General features: G+C 39.8%; 1 protein-coding gene across 6 annotated transcripts in view; it reads right to left on the reverse strand.

Moving 5' to 3' along the window:
- The window catches only part of BMP2K (BMP2 inducible kinase), a 108,197-nt gene that overhangs the window by 13,886 nt on the left and 78,882 nt on the right, over positions 1 to 15,429 (reverse strand). For 5 of the 6 annotated variants that reach the window (XR_008238778.1, XM_052811583.1, XM_052811552.1 and 2 more), the window contains 6 exons: positions 14,979 to 15,139; positions 13,431 to 13,609; positions 12,327 to 12,422; positions 11,377 to 11,564; positions 9,160 to 9,317; positions 2,856 to 2,969 (listed from right to left, as the gene is read on the reverse strand). Coding sequence is in view for 5 of the 6 variants with exons in the window: in XM_052811583.1 (XP_052667543.1) it covers positions 2,856 to 2,969; positions 9,160 to 9,317; positions 11,377 to 11,564; positions 12,327 to 12,422; positions 13,431 to 13,609; positions 14,979 to 15,139 (896 nt within the window). In the remaining variant the exon portion in view is untranslated. The remainder of the gene's footprint in view (positions 1 to 2,855; positions 2,970 to 9,159; positions 9,318 to 11,376; positions 11,565 to 12,326; positions 12,423 to 13,430; positions 13,610 to 14,978; positions 15,140 to 15,429) is intronic. The other variant, XM_052811566.1, reaches the window with a different exon arrangement.

Genomic DNA, 15,429 nt, shown 5'->3' on the forward strand with positions numbered 1-15,429 from the left:
TTTCAAATTTCAACCTCTGCATCTCCCTCGCCCCTGCATCACCTTCCCGGACACATGTAAACATACCCGATAGCACTGTTTTTGCTGGACTACCAGCACTTCACGTTATGTTGTTAAGTCAAAAGATGATACAAGATCTTCAGCTTCTCGCCACTACCTCACATCAGATGATTGAAACTAGTTAAGTATTTAGTCAAGTGCTGCTTTCAGCAGAGAACCCTTAAGCCTCCGCAACAAAAGAAACACTCTGGGTGACTCTACTCGGCTACAGTCCATATACAACAACATTTACTAACCTGAGACCTATGTCACACAGCAAAAAAAAAAAAAAACAAAGCAGAAAAAGACCACAATTCCAACTCAAAGGTTGTTAATACCGCAGAAGACATCTTCTGTAGGAACTGTCACTTCCTAAGAAAGTAAAATTTTCTTTTTTTATTTTAAACAGTCTGTATTGGTAACATCAACATTTCATCTCACCATAATTCAAGAAGTCAACATTCAGTAGTCAGAAACCTGGGTGAAGAGTCATCACACTCCATATTTGCACTGTAGACATGTTACAATAAGGAAGTGAAACTTCTGCTCTACCTAGATCAAGACAGACTCTCACCCAAACGCTGGAATTGCACTCAAGGTATTAAACCTCTGTTTCACTTTCTATTCACTCATCTTTTCTCTGATGCCCTGATTAAGGTAGGCATGTGGTTTACTTCTCCGTTAAATGTCTTACAATCACAAGGAACAAACCAGAAAGATCATATTATACAGAAACGTTCAGCACGAGAGGAAATGAAAATACTAGGGACATTTGTCAAGTTTATCCTAGAAAGCCCTCAACTAGAAATAAAACATGTCTACATCAGCACTACTCTCTTTTTCTTAGTTGTCTGACAATACCTCATTTCAAGACATTTCCAAGAACAATTCCGTGGGGAAAACAAACCAGCTTTTTAAAGGTGTATCTTCAGATGTAAAGATTTATCATAGCAGATTTGTTTGCTAAGTGTAATTCACTGTTAACACAGAATTAAGAATACCTTCCTTGAAATCAAGCCATTATGTAAATTTCTTCAAATTCCAGTTATGAGTCAGTAGAAAAAAGGCTAGTGAAAAACATAATTTTTTTCCCCTGTGAAACAGTTAACAGCTCACAACCAACTCAACGTTTCTCAAGCAGTCTGGTTTTTCAGCCATGATGGAATTTGGGTTTTTGTTTTTGTTTTTGGGGGTTTTTTTCCTTAGAAGAAGGCATCTCACCTTGTTTTTTAGTATGTCAAGAATGAAAGCTTGAATTCAAAGTAACAAAAATAAAACACATGACATAATACAGCGAGGCCATTTAGGACAGCCTAAGCTATATTATAACTATTGGGAAAACAGTGATGAGCAAATACATTTCTAAGACCCAAGATGAGGAAAGAAAAACAAAATCCCCAGACACATGCATATGAATACTCAAAACAGGAGACTAAGCACCTGGTAGTCACCATGTCAGATAAACTATAACTATTACTGTTCATTTTGCATGTGAATTTAGGCTCGCCTCTAAAACAAAGCAACCTCTTTAATGAAGACTCTAAGATAAATCCTTCTAAACTGCCACCTATAGACTGCACCTACAGAGCAAACATCTTCACTCAAGAATTGCTTTCACATTGTATGGAACAACTGAATATTAACAGGATGATAGAAGGTAAACTTGTCCTTTCCAAATGACCAGAACAAAAAGAGAAACTAAGAACACAGTAACATACCAAGCAGAATAAATTCAAGTCTTTCTAACAATAGGAGCAGACACAGATGCAGAGGTATTTTTATAAACTACCTTGCAGAATACCACAGCATTATCCTGGTCACTCTTCACCACGTATTGTACGAGACCTCTTGCAAGCATTAAGCAGCCCCAGTTAACAATCTTCGGGAATGCAAGATGAAAGTGAAAGGAAACACGGATGCTAACTTAGGTTGACCCCCAAATGATTTATTTTAAGGCATTTCATCTGAGCTTTTGAACTTCTCTAAGAATAGTTTTTAAAAGTCATGTTAAGGCACCTTTATCACACAAGCACTCTCAAGAAAACGTAGACACGTGCCTAAGTGGCTCCATCAGTAACTAAAGGTCTCTTTAGCATTTAACTGTCACGTAGGCTTTACTTTGGCACAGGTACCAAAAAAAAAATTATTAAAGTGCTGATCAAGCAAATGTTACAACCGGCAGTTAAGTTGCAGGATGATGCAGTTCCACATTCACAGTCAATGTTCACATACCATGTTATTTTTAGTTCCATCCAAGGTAAAAATAGCCAAAGCCAAACTGAAACACGATAACAAATCCACCCCTGCCCTCAAGTGTACAGATTACAAAAAATTTTGTTTGTTTTGACACAATTTGCACCAAACCTATGCATTAAATGCAGCAGAAGCTTACAGTCTTAACTTGGCTGGAGAACTGAACTAAAGGAACAGCACGAGTTGGAAGCAGACTACAGGGAAGTAGCAAAATTTAGTCTTAGCAAGTAACACGCCTCTAGCAAAAGCACTTCTGGTTCTACGCGAGTGATTCACACTGCACTGGTCCAATGTATTAGCACTGCGAAGACTACATAATCCGTACACTGTACGAGTACCTGGAATTTGATGCAGAAGGTTTTTTTAATTGGAGATAATCAACATACTAAAAAAAAAAAAATCTCTTCAACACCCATCTACTGTCATGAGGCATCCAATATCTTTATCATTCTTTGGTCATTTAACCAGATGTACATACTTCAACAGACACATAGACAGAGATACACGTATGTATGTATACACACATATATACACGAGGTAGTGATGTTACAGATGTAACTTGCCTGGGTGAGAAATGAAAGGAACAGAACCAAAGGGATCTTCAGGAGGATTTTTCTGCGGAGCAGAGTGTGGCTCCACATTGTTATCTGAAGATGCTCTCCTGTCCACCAGCCTGTCTGTAAAAAACAAAATGAAACAGAACAAAAAATAAAATAAAATAAAAATGGCAGGTGTTACACCAACGCAAAGATATCTACTGCACAAGGTGAGGGAGAAATATGCTCTCTATTAGGGGTTTTTTTGACTTTTTGAAAATATCCTACATCTTGAATTGTTACTTCTTGATCATACAGGAAAGTACACCTGCACAAACCTATTGTTAATCCCCCTGTCCCACCAAGAGCAGCATGTATTTGGTAATGGAATGCTTTAAATGAGGATCTCTTACACGTTTTATGTAGCCTTCGCGCTCTGTAACAGAAACTACTAGTCCTCTGTGCTCTTGATGTTTTGAAGTCAGAATCACTATGCTTATCTAAAAGACTAAATCATCCATTTTATCCAAGTTTTGGCCAGCCTTTGACACAAAAAGAGAAAAGTCAACCATCACAGCAAAATAGCTGGGAGTACTTTTTATTAAACATGTAACGTGTTTAGTGGGCATGGATGATGGTTGGAGTCGATGATCTTGAAGGTCTTTTCCAACCTAAATGATTCTATAATTCTAACATCTATTAGCAGTTAAAAACAATTTGAGTGTCATATAATGTAGAGAAGTGTAATGTCTGTTTTACATGGTCCCTTTGGAGACTGATTTTTTTTTTTCTTTTGAGAAGAGACATACAGAAACCTTTTAACACAGTCAAAAATTCGAAGCACTAGCAATGGTAAATACAAGGGGGTTTTGTCTAAGCTCTTATTCTAACATTGCTGCCAACTTCAGATGCAGACCAGCTAGCCCACCCACCCCAGTGCAACTCAGGAGGGTCCAGCAAGGCCCATCAGCCACTTAACAATACCAGTGTGACAAGGTGTTCCACCTTCAGCTAATACCCTACATCTTCTATGCAGAAAACATAGCAATTTGCTTTCCCCCTTTTTCACAGCAAGCAGCTGCTCGTCCAAACAATTTGCAGCACAACCTTCCTGCCAATTTGCAGCTGTAGAGATGCAGCTGAACTGTGCCCTACCTACATATCAGGCTACCTGCACATTTTCTATTCAGTCCTTCAATGCAGCAACCAGGAAGCTTTACTGAGACAACCACCAGGGACTAGACAGCAAGCTGATCTGCTTCAGACAGCTGCATATTAACCCTGTGTACAAAGCTCAAGAGTTTTGAAATTACATGCCAGTTTTCACAAACAAGTGTTCTGTTCATATTCAAGCATCTGTAATGCGAACTGTCTTATTCTTACCCACCGTTAGACTGTCCAAAAAATACCAGTCGGAGTTGTTCCATTACAGGCAACCCCTGTTTAAAATATAATGCCAGCTAGGGGCTCCTGGTGCAGGAGATTAAGTAGTTGCTCTCACCTCAACATATACATATAGAAATAGGCAGAAACTAACCCACCCGAACATAATTACCCTACATTGACACAGCCATGCAGACGAAAATACTATCCAAGAGGCACAGAAGACTAGCAGCTGTATGTTTTATACCATCAGCTTGGAGCCTTGAAGACAAACAACTGCCAAGCATCACATCCAACAGCAGTACTTCTTCCTGATTGTGAACAGTCATACCCCCATGGCTTTCTCTCCTCAGGTAGGAACAGGTCAGGGTTTGGGGTTGTTTGGGTTTTTGGGGTTGTTTGGGGGGTTTTTTTTTGGGGGGGGGGGGGGGGTTGAGTGTGTTTGAAGGCAGGGAAGCTTGGCTTTGGGGGTTTTTTTGTTTGAGGAAGGGGTGTGGGTGAGTTTCGTCTTACAAGAAACATATGTAACCTTCAACTTGCATCTTTACAGATGCAGACTGAGCAAGGGATGCTTTTGTTCTACCATCCCTAGCGTCTTGCCTCCAGAGAAAAAGCAGTTGACTGCTGCACAGTTTGCAGGCAATCAAACTCTGGAGTAACTTCTAAGGGTGCACCAACTTGAACTACCCTTTGGAGAGTCCCTGCAAATGCTGGCATGCAAGACTACGTAATTTCAAAGCCCCCAGATGATGATCAGATCTCCAAGCTTCAGCAGCAGTGCTAGGGATAGCAGAAAACAAAATGTATTGAAATGCTAAGCATGCAAGAAAAATTAGGTAAAGTGAGCAAACAGAAGGTTTCAACTCCTGCATGGCACCTAAGCATATACGTACTGGCATATATTTCCCTCTGAAATAAAGTTTAAAATCTGTCAATTCATCAAATCCAAGGCTATTGGAAAAGGACGAGCCATCCTTTCAGTCTTCCGAGGCAAAGTGCCATTTGTCTACCTCATAACAAGATCCATTTCTTTAACAGAGTGTTTGAGAGAAAAGAGACAGTGATGCTTTCTCCAGCTTCATGCAAGCAGAAATAGATTAAGTGGGATTGTCAGTATTAGAATTTATTGTGCTTCAGATGCAACTTCCTTAAAATAAAGATCCAAGGTTTTTTTCCCCCCTCAGTGAATAACCATACGAATTCAGCCCAGACTGCTGCCAGAGACACCATCACGCGCCACATTGCACAGCGGACCCTTACATAGAAAAGTGCAGTTATTTAAAACCACAAACAAAGCATCTGGCTGTTTCCATGCAAGTGACAGGTCCAAGATTCCTCAGGAGACAGCTCTCAGGACATTGAGAAGTACGAGATGCACTTGCACACAAAGAAAGCCTGCTAAGAACCACAGCTCTTTCCTGCACGGATGGCCTAGGTAGCTCCTTCGTACAGTACGTACCACAAAGGAGATGGGCAGAGAGCTTTGTAGGCTTTGCACCACCCACAGGTGTCTCACTTGAAGCACCCAGATGATTTTGGGCCTAACAAGAAGCTTTGTGCAATTCAGTCTGAAGGCTACACTGGTATTTTTCCCCAGTGAGAAACCCAACTCATTTTCTCAGCTCCCAATTCTGCACAGATTATTAAGTGGTTACAGGGGCTCTTTGTAAAAAATCTACTCCTTCACAACATTCTCAGAATCTCAGCATCACATGTTGCTTCTGGACCATCATTAATATCGATGATGGTAACAGTAACAGAGAAACAGCAGTGTACACAAGAACCAGGAACTCCATCCTGTAACTCCATATCAAAGGTCTCCACAAAGGTGCTCAATTCAGAAGTCTTCATTCAATTGTGCATTACGTTTTATGCAACCGTCATCTATCTTCTCACTATAAAAACTTTCACAAAGTCTAAGCAAGGTTTTCTGTTCTATGAGTTAGCTCCCTTTTCCTTCAGAAAGTGATTAGTCATCACAGCAATACTCATCACTACACATACTATGACATTAAGCTACTAAATGCATGAAATCAAATGGTAATGTGAGCCTGACAAATTATGATGACATCCTGATCCTCTAACAAAGGCTGTGTAGATTTAGTTACTGATGTATTACTGTCATTAACAGAACAGCTTCAAAAATATTTGACAGATTTAAAAATATTTTTAGTTTATGTACAAAGCATCAGCTCCACAATACCAACCAGGCTTTTCGAAGTGGAAAGAAAAAATTAATATTTTGAATGCTATGCAGCACCACGTAACATTGCAAACAGACAAACTTATATAACGCTGTACATGACTTACGAAGTACAGGACAGCAACTAGGTTTAGTAACAGAAAATATAACAATTTATCAAACCTGCATCTCCAATTCTCCTTCCTCTAAATGGCAAAAAGATTCATAGTAACTCAGAAATTGAGCAAAAGCAATTACTTCGTAGTAAACACCAGTTTTCTCTCATAAGAGATAACCTACATCTTAAAAGAATTACGCCTTGATCCTTAAGATATATCTGAGGAAATTCCAGGAAGCATTATACAGTTAAAGACAATTTCATATGTATAAGCCTTAATTTTACAATAAATTTCCCAATTTCTCATTAATCTACCTATGTTTGAGAAAGTGCCAGTAGACAAAATTAAGTAGAAATGTTTCTTCTTTGACTGCAGTGAACGCATTAACACTGCAAGGTACATTCATACGATCTTTGGCACAACATCGTTAATATCAAAAAAGAAAGTTAAAAGGTCTCTGAAGTCTTTGGTGTATGTACCTATGTGTGAACACAGAGACACATACGCTGAGATTAAAACTAGTATTGCTCCCCCTCCATGAGGCCTCTTAAGAGAAATCAAGCCAAAAGGCTTTAGAAAAGTTGTAACCGCGTCTCATGTTATGTATAAACAAGCCTGCCACCTAGTGTACTATCGGTCAAGCTAGTAAGTTTTTCTTATTTTTAGGTTTTCTGTATTCAAGTGACTAAAACCCTAACACTAGCTATTACTAAGCAAAACTACGCTGTTACGTTTACTTTTCTGATACAGCACATAAAGTTCATTATCACATCCAGCTCTTCTGTGCATTGAATTATCTTTACTAAGAGGTGAGCCAAAACTATGCCTAAGGAGCTTTAGTCTTCAAAAACTTCAGGCCATTTTTACACACGTAGTACAAAAACTGGATAATGGAATTCTAGTAGTAGTCAACTGTTCTTTCTGCTGGAGATGTGGAGACAGCAGTTAGTGGCATTTGGCTCCAAGTTACTCTAGCCTTTACTAAGTCTAACTGCATGCGAGTCAGCATTTTCACCAAAAGGGCTGGATTATCAAACACTGGAACGGGCTACCCAGGGAAGTGGCCAAGTCGCCATCCTTGGAGGTATTTAAGAGATGTGTAGACATGGCACTTAGGGACATCATTAATGGGGGGGACTCGGTAATGACAGGTTAACAGTTGGACTCTATGATCTTAAGGGTCTTTTCCAACCTAAATGATGCTATTATTTTCTGTTTTCCCAGCTTATTATAACCAGCGTACTGAGCTACTCCGGGCAAGCGTATTTCTCGTACAGCATTTTCCACCTTTACCATAAAGCCACTTGAAACATGTCTTTGGTTACTATCTTCTTCTGTACTTACATTTGTTCAAAACATGTGGCCTAACCAAATCATTCTTATGAAACTTACCGTAACTGCAGTCAGCAGTCCAACAGTCAGTTAAAGATTCTGTAAACGGGCAACGTTGTGCTGACCTTTTGGTTCAAGCTAACCTTCTCCGGATTCAAGAGGGTATTATTTCAAAAGACTTGTAAGGCTTCAGTTGGAAGCAGCATGCTTAAAGATATTCAATTCTACTACTAAATAATTTCCAGTTGTGAACTTGGATTTGGGAAGAATGCTTTTTTTTCAGCTGGTACCTTATCCATGTCCCCCAGCTATCAGTAAGTCACTTCACTGTAAGACGTGTGCGTGCTACATCCTCATCTCACAAATAGAAGTCTTACTTGATCAACGCAGGATACAAGTGAAAACAACGAACTAGAGTTTCACAAAAAAAAAAATTACCAGTCACTTTCCTTAACTATTAAGGGGTAACACGCCCATCCTGTTCAGCTACATTTAAGGACACAGAAGCCAAAAAGAGGAAGACTCAATTGAAGGCATAGTTGGGGTTTTTTTCAGTTACTTGAAATTCAACTTTACTGCATTTTTAATTGCAAGGAACTTGCTGATAGTCAAAGTATATACAATCTGTTTTTTGACATTGTCACATCTTACAAGTCTCACTAATAAATCTGATCTTGACAAAACCAGTTTCAGGAAGAGCGTCTAATGGGTATGTGTTAAGCAATTAAAAGAAGTAAGTAATTCCAAGTAAAAACCATTGAGATAACTGACTTCAAGACGAAAGTTTATTCAACTATTGCCATAGCAGAACAATAAAGCAGCCCTTACATGTAGCCATTCATCAAAAAGGACATTACAAAACATTAACATAATGTAATAGATAAATTTTCTTCCAGGCATTTTCAAAGGACTTATCAGACCCACAGAATCTTCTGCTCCGGTGTGCAAGAAAAAAAACTGGAAAGGAATGAAGCAAGCAGCCCAAGTTTTCATCCTGTCTGACAACATACCTCTGCTGTTCAGAGCTTCTTGACAATGAAGTTGACACAAGCAGTAGTTGAGAGCTAAGGTATTACCACTTCTGCAGTATTTAAGCCAGTAACTACCAGTTTTAGACAGTGAATTCCTATTGCACACATTTTCAAAGAGAGAGAGGAAAGAAAGAAGACAGGCCCGACTGTGCCCTCAAATGCTCAGAAAGAATTTTCCGTACGCAGACTGCACGGCCCTTTGACAAGACAGGTGTTGGAAATGCTGAGCAACTACAGAGCCCTCATTTACTGTGAAGCAAAATAAGCCTTCAAGCGTCCCTTACTTGATCTTAGCAGGTCAAATTCTCTGTCCAGCAGCTCCTCCTCTGTCAACTTGGAAAAATTGTCCTCTCCAAATGGGTTCCAGCCTGACATATCAGGTGGGTTATTGATGCTCTGCTTTGGGTAACTGGCAATTGCTTCAGCATCAGGAATACCTGACCTGTAAAGTCAGTTCATGGAAGCAAATAAAGAGGAACATTACACGATTGTTTATCAGGGTGAAATTCTACGACATGTTTCATTATGCCAAAATAGTACATATGAGTAACACACGTGCATTAACAGCTTGGCCCAAAAGCATTTGAAAACTAATTTAAGGGAAGACAGATCACTTAAAATATGTGGTTTGCTTGCATAGATGCAATGCTCAGACTTTCTTTTTCAACTTATGCATTGTAGCCAAAGCACAGAATCCTTCATCAAGGTGACACGCAAGGGCAAAATCTGTATTTCACCTGTGGGCATTTTTGTATTGTCATAAGAGACTGCCTTGTTTTCCTCAAAAAAAAAAAAAAAAATGCCTACTAAGTATGTTTGAAGTTTTCATCCATTCTTTGTTTTCAAATTATTTTTTCGTGGCAGACACATTAAGTGTTTTTGAATCCTACATCCACCGAACTAATACAATTAACTTAACCAGTTGACATCACAGCTTCTGCTTGTTTTACTCAGATAAGGAAACCTTCGACCAGATGCCTTTTTCCTTTCATACACGTTTTCCCATATTATGCCTACCACTTTTCTGTTTGTCTGAAGCACCCTAGAAAAGGGGCAATTAGCCAGTTACCGCACGCTAAGTGGTTCTCTCTCTATGTCTAGCCAGGCTCTGCAGGCCACTCCTGCAGCCCAGCTCCATGTGGAACCGTCTCTTCAAGACAAGAGAAAGGGGAAGGGGCTCCTTCCTGTCAGCTCAGGTACTGCCATCCCGCTAGACTACTGGCTCTTTCTACTGAGAGAAGGACAACATGCAATACAATACAACACGTTTAGTGTGTCAAGGGAAAAGAAACTCAACACCCCCTCCTTTAATACAAAAAGTCATATTTTTTGTTTACCAGATCAACCTTATACATTGCCAACCACTGCTAACCTGCAGTCATTGACTTTAAGCTAAACAGCAGGATCAAAACCTTCAGCCAAACACACAGAAGAGAAACTGGAAATATACATATTTATTTCCAGACTGGAATGATTCCTTTCAGAAATTATTTGTGACAACAGTACTCTAGCAACAGACCTAACTGAAGTACAGCTGGTAGTTCTCAGATAGGGGCACAGAAATGCAGGACAACACTCTCTGCTAGGGATTAGACTATCTAATTGGCAAGATGAAGCCACACTGGTCACAGTGATATATCTTATTATACCAGTCCAGCCTACAGCAGGAAAATATATTGCCTTTGACTCTTTCAACGCACTGTAACCTAGAAGAGACTAAGAATGACAGCAGCACCTGAAACATTTAAGTCATGCTATTAACTGAAAGTCTGTGTCAAGACTGACTGCACTGTTCCCACAACGGCAAAGGACTGCTCTTTCAATATACTACAGTAGAAACCTATATAAATATATAACCTAGTTCAAAACATCAGTGAAACTGGACAAATCTGTGATTTACTTTTTTTTTTTTTTTTAAATCAGAAGAGGAAGGGTTTTTTATTTCGCCCACTGTTTTTTTTTAAGAATTCACGGGAAAGTCATTATTTATTATACCTTATTAAGCAAGGGTCAGTCCACAGGCCCCTGCAAAGGGGACAAATTGCTCATGACATGTACTCCATCAAATAACACACTTAAGTCAGACCACTGATCAATAGACACAAGAGTTAGAAGCCCTAGCAAATAAATGCCAACTGTAAAGCCTCTCTTAAAAAGAGTGTTTGAGATAACTTTCACATGCCCGTAACCTCATTTAACCCAGGCTACTGACCATCCCAAGCAAAGTGGTTAGCAGTCAGTTCCTGGAATAAGTCCGTGAACAAGAATAAGTGGAAGACAAGTCCTTTAGGAACTTGTACCATGCTCACATGTTAACAAATTAAGCGTCCCACCGTCCTCCCAAAATACCCTTTACACTAAACAGCAACTATCCAACTGCTTTAAGCAATACGTTACTATTGAAGCAAGTAACTTCTGAGGAAAATACTCAGCAGCGCTCATGACAACTAGGAATGTAAGCAGTAACCAACCCTTGGGTACACCTGTGTCAGAATACTTGCCTGCTTGCAGGGTACGGAGAATCTGCCACTGTTCCAGCACGCACTGGAAGCGACCCAGGGTAGGAGATTAAGGCTGGTGAGAAGTCTTGTGGAGAGGTGATATATTCAGGAGACTGCGCCTGTTGCGACCGCTGTTGCTGCTGAGCAAGCATCTGCTGCTGTAGGAGAGCCTGCTGATATTGCTGCACCTAAGTAAGATAATGATCGTGTTACTACAATTTACATGGGCCAGTGAGAATCTCTTCTGCTAAGCAATGATAACAGCCTTGCAGCCAAATGCACTAAGCACCACCACCACACTGCAGAAAAGCTTGGTAGCTTCAGCAGAAGCAAAAGCCAGACCCGTTCATTGTACGGGTGAGAATAAACTGCCCTAACAGGTCAGTGATACCGTTTTCCTCTTCCAATGTATTACCACTTAACTTTTTGTAATCATTGCATCCTAAGTATATGCTACTGCAGCACTAAGAAGTTAGTTTTCTTCATACCCCATTCTTAAATATTAATAATCAAAATTTCAGGACAATTTCCCCTGACTTTCAAAAACCAGATTCTGCCAGTTACCTTTCTTGCTTTTAAAGTCAGAATTTGATGCCACCATGTCTTCTATCACTTCGTAGAATAATGCATAGTTGTTGCTGTGGTCACTACTGGAAACCTTAAGCACCAAGTATGTTTCAAGTTAGTATACACCTATTTAATGAAGTTTAGGATACATCCCATCTGATTAAGAGAGAAGTGCAACTCCAGATAAGTTTTCGCAACCAAGTTTGGGTTAACTTTTTTTTTCCCCCCCGAGTATCATTTTAGATGCTGAACTTCACGCCATTTGGCACATCCACAGCTCATAACGACTACTCTCAAACTTCCCTTACTGCATCTTCACAATAGACTTACAAACGCAGCGCGTATTTTAAGATGGTACCATCTACCTTGCATTCCTGACATACCATAGCAGGATACTGAGATTGGGAAGGTTGCTGCTGGTACACAGACTGCATCAACAGCTGCTGTTGGACCATCTGCTGGTGCACTGCTTGTTGATACTACAGTTGAAAAGAAGAAAACAGCTTTAAGAAGTCATGATCCCCCCTTTAGCAATATCCAGGTATTTAGAAGAAGCATAAATTCATGTATCACTTTTGTGACTTAACAGAATTTTTCAGTTAAGACATCACATAACCAAGAATCAGTTAGCAATTCAGTCACTGCATTTTAATGACTCTGTGTTTGGAAGCTTGTGCTTTCTTTTTCCCCCCAGTTAATACCAGCCCATTTAACAAAAAATTAGACTACATATTCAGCACTGCCTTTTCTAGTGCAGGCCAGTTAACATCCCAACTTCTGCCATTTTCACCAGTGCTGAGCCCCTTTGGAAAATAATTCAGCTGTGCTTTAAAGAATAACATGTCTTAACATGGGAACAAAAGAGTAATAGCAATAGGTGTCTTGGACAGGATCTCGAAAGTTCTTCTCTGTCCTAGCTACTCTTTTGTTATTTTTACAGTTAGTTATGCTACACAACTTAAGCAATTATGCTTGAGGGTATCCAAGCTGGACAGTGTTAAACTACATGGTATCCATGAAAAATCTAGGCATACAGAACAACAACAAAAAGGAAGCTCTTCACTGACCAAGGTAAATTCAAGAAAGCAAAAACTGCAAAAATCCTACTCAGATGGTGTATGTACAACCATCTAGTGCAAGCTTAGCATCGTCACCCAGATAAGCCCTAATGTTTATCTCAAGCACATTTACACATACACAAAACCCTTATTTGGGCCACACAGTGATGATTCAAAGCAAGCTGGGATTCAGGGTCTAACTGCAAAAACAAGACAGCACAAAGAAAGCAGCTTTCTAGGATAAGCATTACAGTGCCTATGAAGAGACAAATCAAAGGTAAAAGGAAGGGGCAGGAGCCGCGATCCCTTTCCCTCTCCTAGGAGGAAAAAAGCAGGCCACAACAGCAGAAATCTTAACACATGATTCAAAGTGTTATTAACGAGCGTAACGTGCCACTTACAAACTTGTCTAACAGATTTGACTCATACCTGCTGAATGTAAGCATCCTGTATTGTAGGTTGCTGCTGCTGGTGACGTAAATGGTGTAGCTGCTGTAGCCTCCAGTCGCCCTGCTGCAGCTGCTGGAGAACTCTGTTCTGCTGCGGGGGGTGCTGGTTGGTCCCTTGGGACTGTAAGATTTCTTGTCCGTTCCCTGGTCGCATGGTTCCTGTGATATACAGGCAACATTATTGACATACTGATATCTAAAGTTTAGCTAGAGAGCTCCCTGGCAGTGAACCTCTTTAACGTTTCAAGGTGAAACAGTTTATAAGCTTCCCTTACCTGTCTGACAACTGGTAGATACTAACTTCACTTCTCCGAAAACACTTCCAGGCCTCTCAATGCACGATTTCAACTTATAAGACGCAGGAAGCTTCCTTTGGTCGCGTGACAGAGGAAGCTGGGTTCAAGACTTCTGCTTTACTGACACTTAAGTGGTATCTTCTAGTGTCTCAAACCCTAACCCTCAAAGCATACAATTTTGTATGCATGCTTTTTTTTTTTTTTTCCTCTCTTAAGTGAACTATTGGCTCACTGGTCAAATTCCCTTAAACAGCACACCTGATTAATTTTGCCTTTCAAGTGTTTTTCTAGCCTTTTAAGTAAGCAGTTACTAACATAAATCAACCTCTCTTGCATGCTGTATTTGTATTCTGAAGTGCCCAGGAATCTTCTGTTACTTATCGTAACAGGCAAAGCTTTCCAAGTTGGATATTATTTGGATCCTGTCTAGTAAAAGTTGTTTACACCTGGGACACACACATTCTCAGTGGCCTTTTAATTGGAGGCTTTCCCAAGACCGTCCCTGAAGCTACTCTTCCTGACTGTAATAGACACATAACATCACAAAGAGCAAATAGGAAAGCTTTCAAGATACAAATGAAAACTATTTAACTGAAATATTTATCAGAACCATAACTCTTTTTGAATGAGATGATAAAAAAAAAACTCACAAAGGATTTCTTGAAAACCCATTAGACTCAATTAAGTCTCCCTCAATTACTCCTCCGTTGCCCTCTATTGCACCCACAGTGCAACGTGAAATGCATCGGTCAACTATTAGAGAAGTGAAGTTTTTACATGGTTCCAGCCCACAAATAATACCAACATATTGTTGATATCTCTTGACTTATTGAGACAGAGGGAAAATATTTTTCCTACTACAATGAAAGCAGTTGGTTACAGAAGAGCTCAATGCTTTCCATGACGTATTTGAAAATAAAAACTAAGCACGAGCTTCTCTCAAACAGTCCACAGTGGGGAAGTTAGTTCAGTATCAGTGTTAAGCACAATGAACAAAATACCTTCACATCTCAACAATTGGCATTTAGTTTTTGTGGCACCTACTCAAACTTCTTACTTGCATGTTCAGAGCCTTTCGGAAAGGATGAAGATGTGGTTTTTGGCATATAAAAAGGGAATAGATGAATTGGAGTTTTAAGTGTTATCCCTACTAGAGCAAAAAAGAAAAAAAACAAAACCCCAAAATACATTCTTCATTTATTTTGGTCCATCCTTTTACTCTCTTCAGTTACCTTTTTGCCCACGATTACCAAATTCACCAGGAACTTGTACTTTGACTGGAGTTGCTGAGCTCTGGATCGTCAGCACACTAGAAGTGGCAGTGCTTGAATTGGCCTTTGGTCTTTGTCGCGGTGCAATTGAGGTTTCTGTTGGTCCAACAGTATCTGTTATTCTGAAACGGCAAGTTTTCCCATGGAAGAGACTGGATAGGAAAAGACTGTTTCTTCAAATTAGACACAGTATTAGTTCTTAACAGCTCAATTATGTCTTACCCATGTGCTGCTCTACTTCTGAATTGGATTTTAATACTCTCAAATTTGCGTCCTAAAATTCCACTCGCCACCCATTGCAGCCATAGAATATACAGCTGCTGCAGAACACCATTAAGAAGGAGCTATGCAACAGACTTATTCCCAAGGAGACCACTTCCTCTGTATCACCTTTCCTCAGTTCACAGTAGCG

This window comes from Harpia harpyja, chromosome 2 (assembly GCF_026419915.1).
Source record: "Harpia harpyja isolate bHarHar1 chromosome 2, bHarHar1 primary haplotype, whole genome shotgun sequence".
Classification (NCBI taxonomy): Eukaryota; Metazoa; Chordata; class Aves; order Accipitriformes; family Accipitridae; genus Harpia; species Harpia harpyja.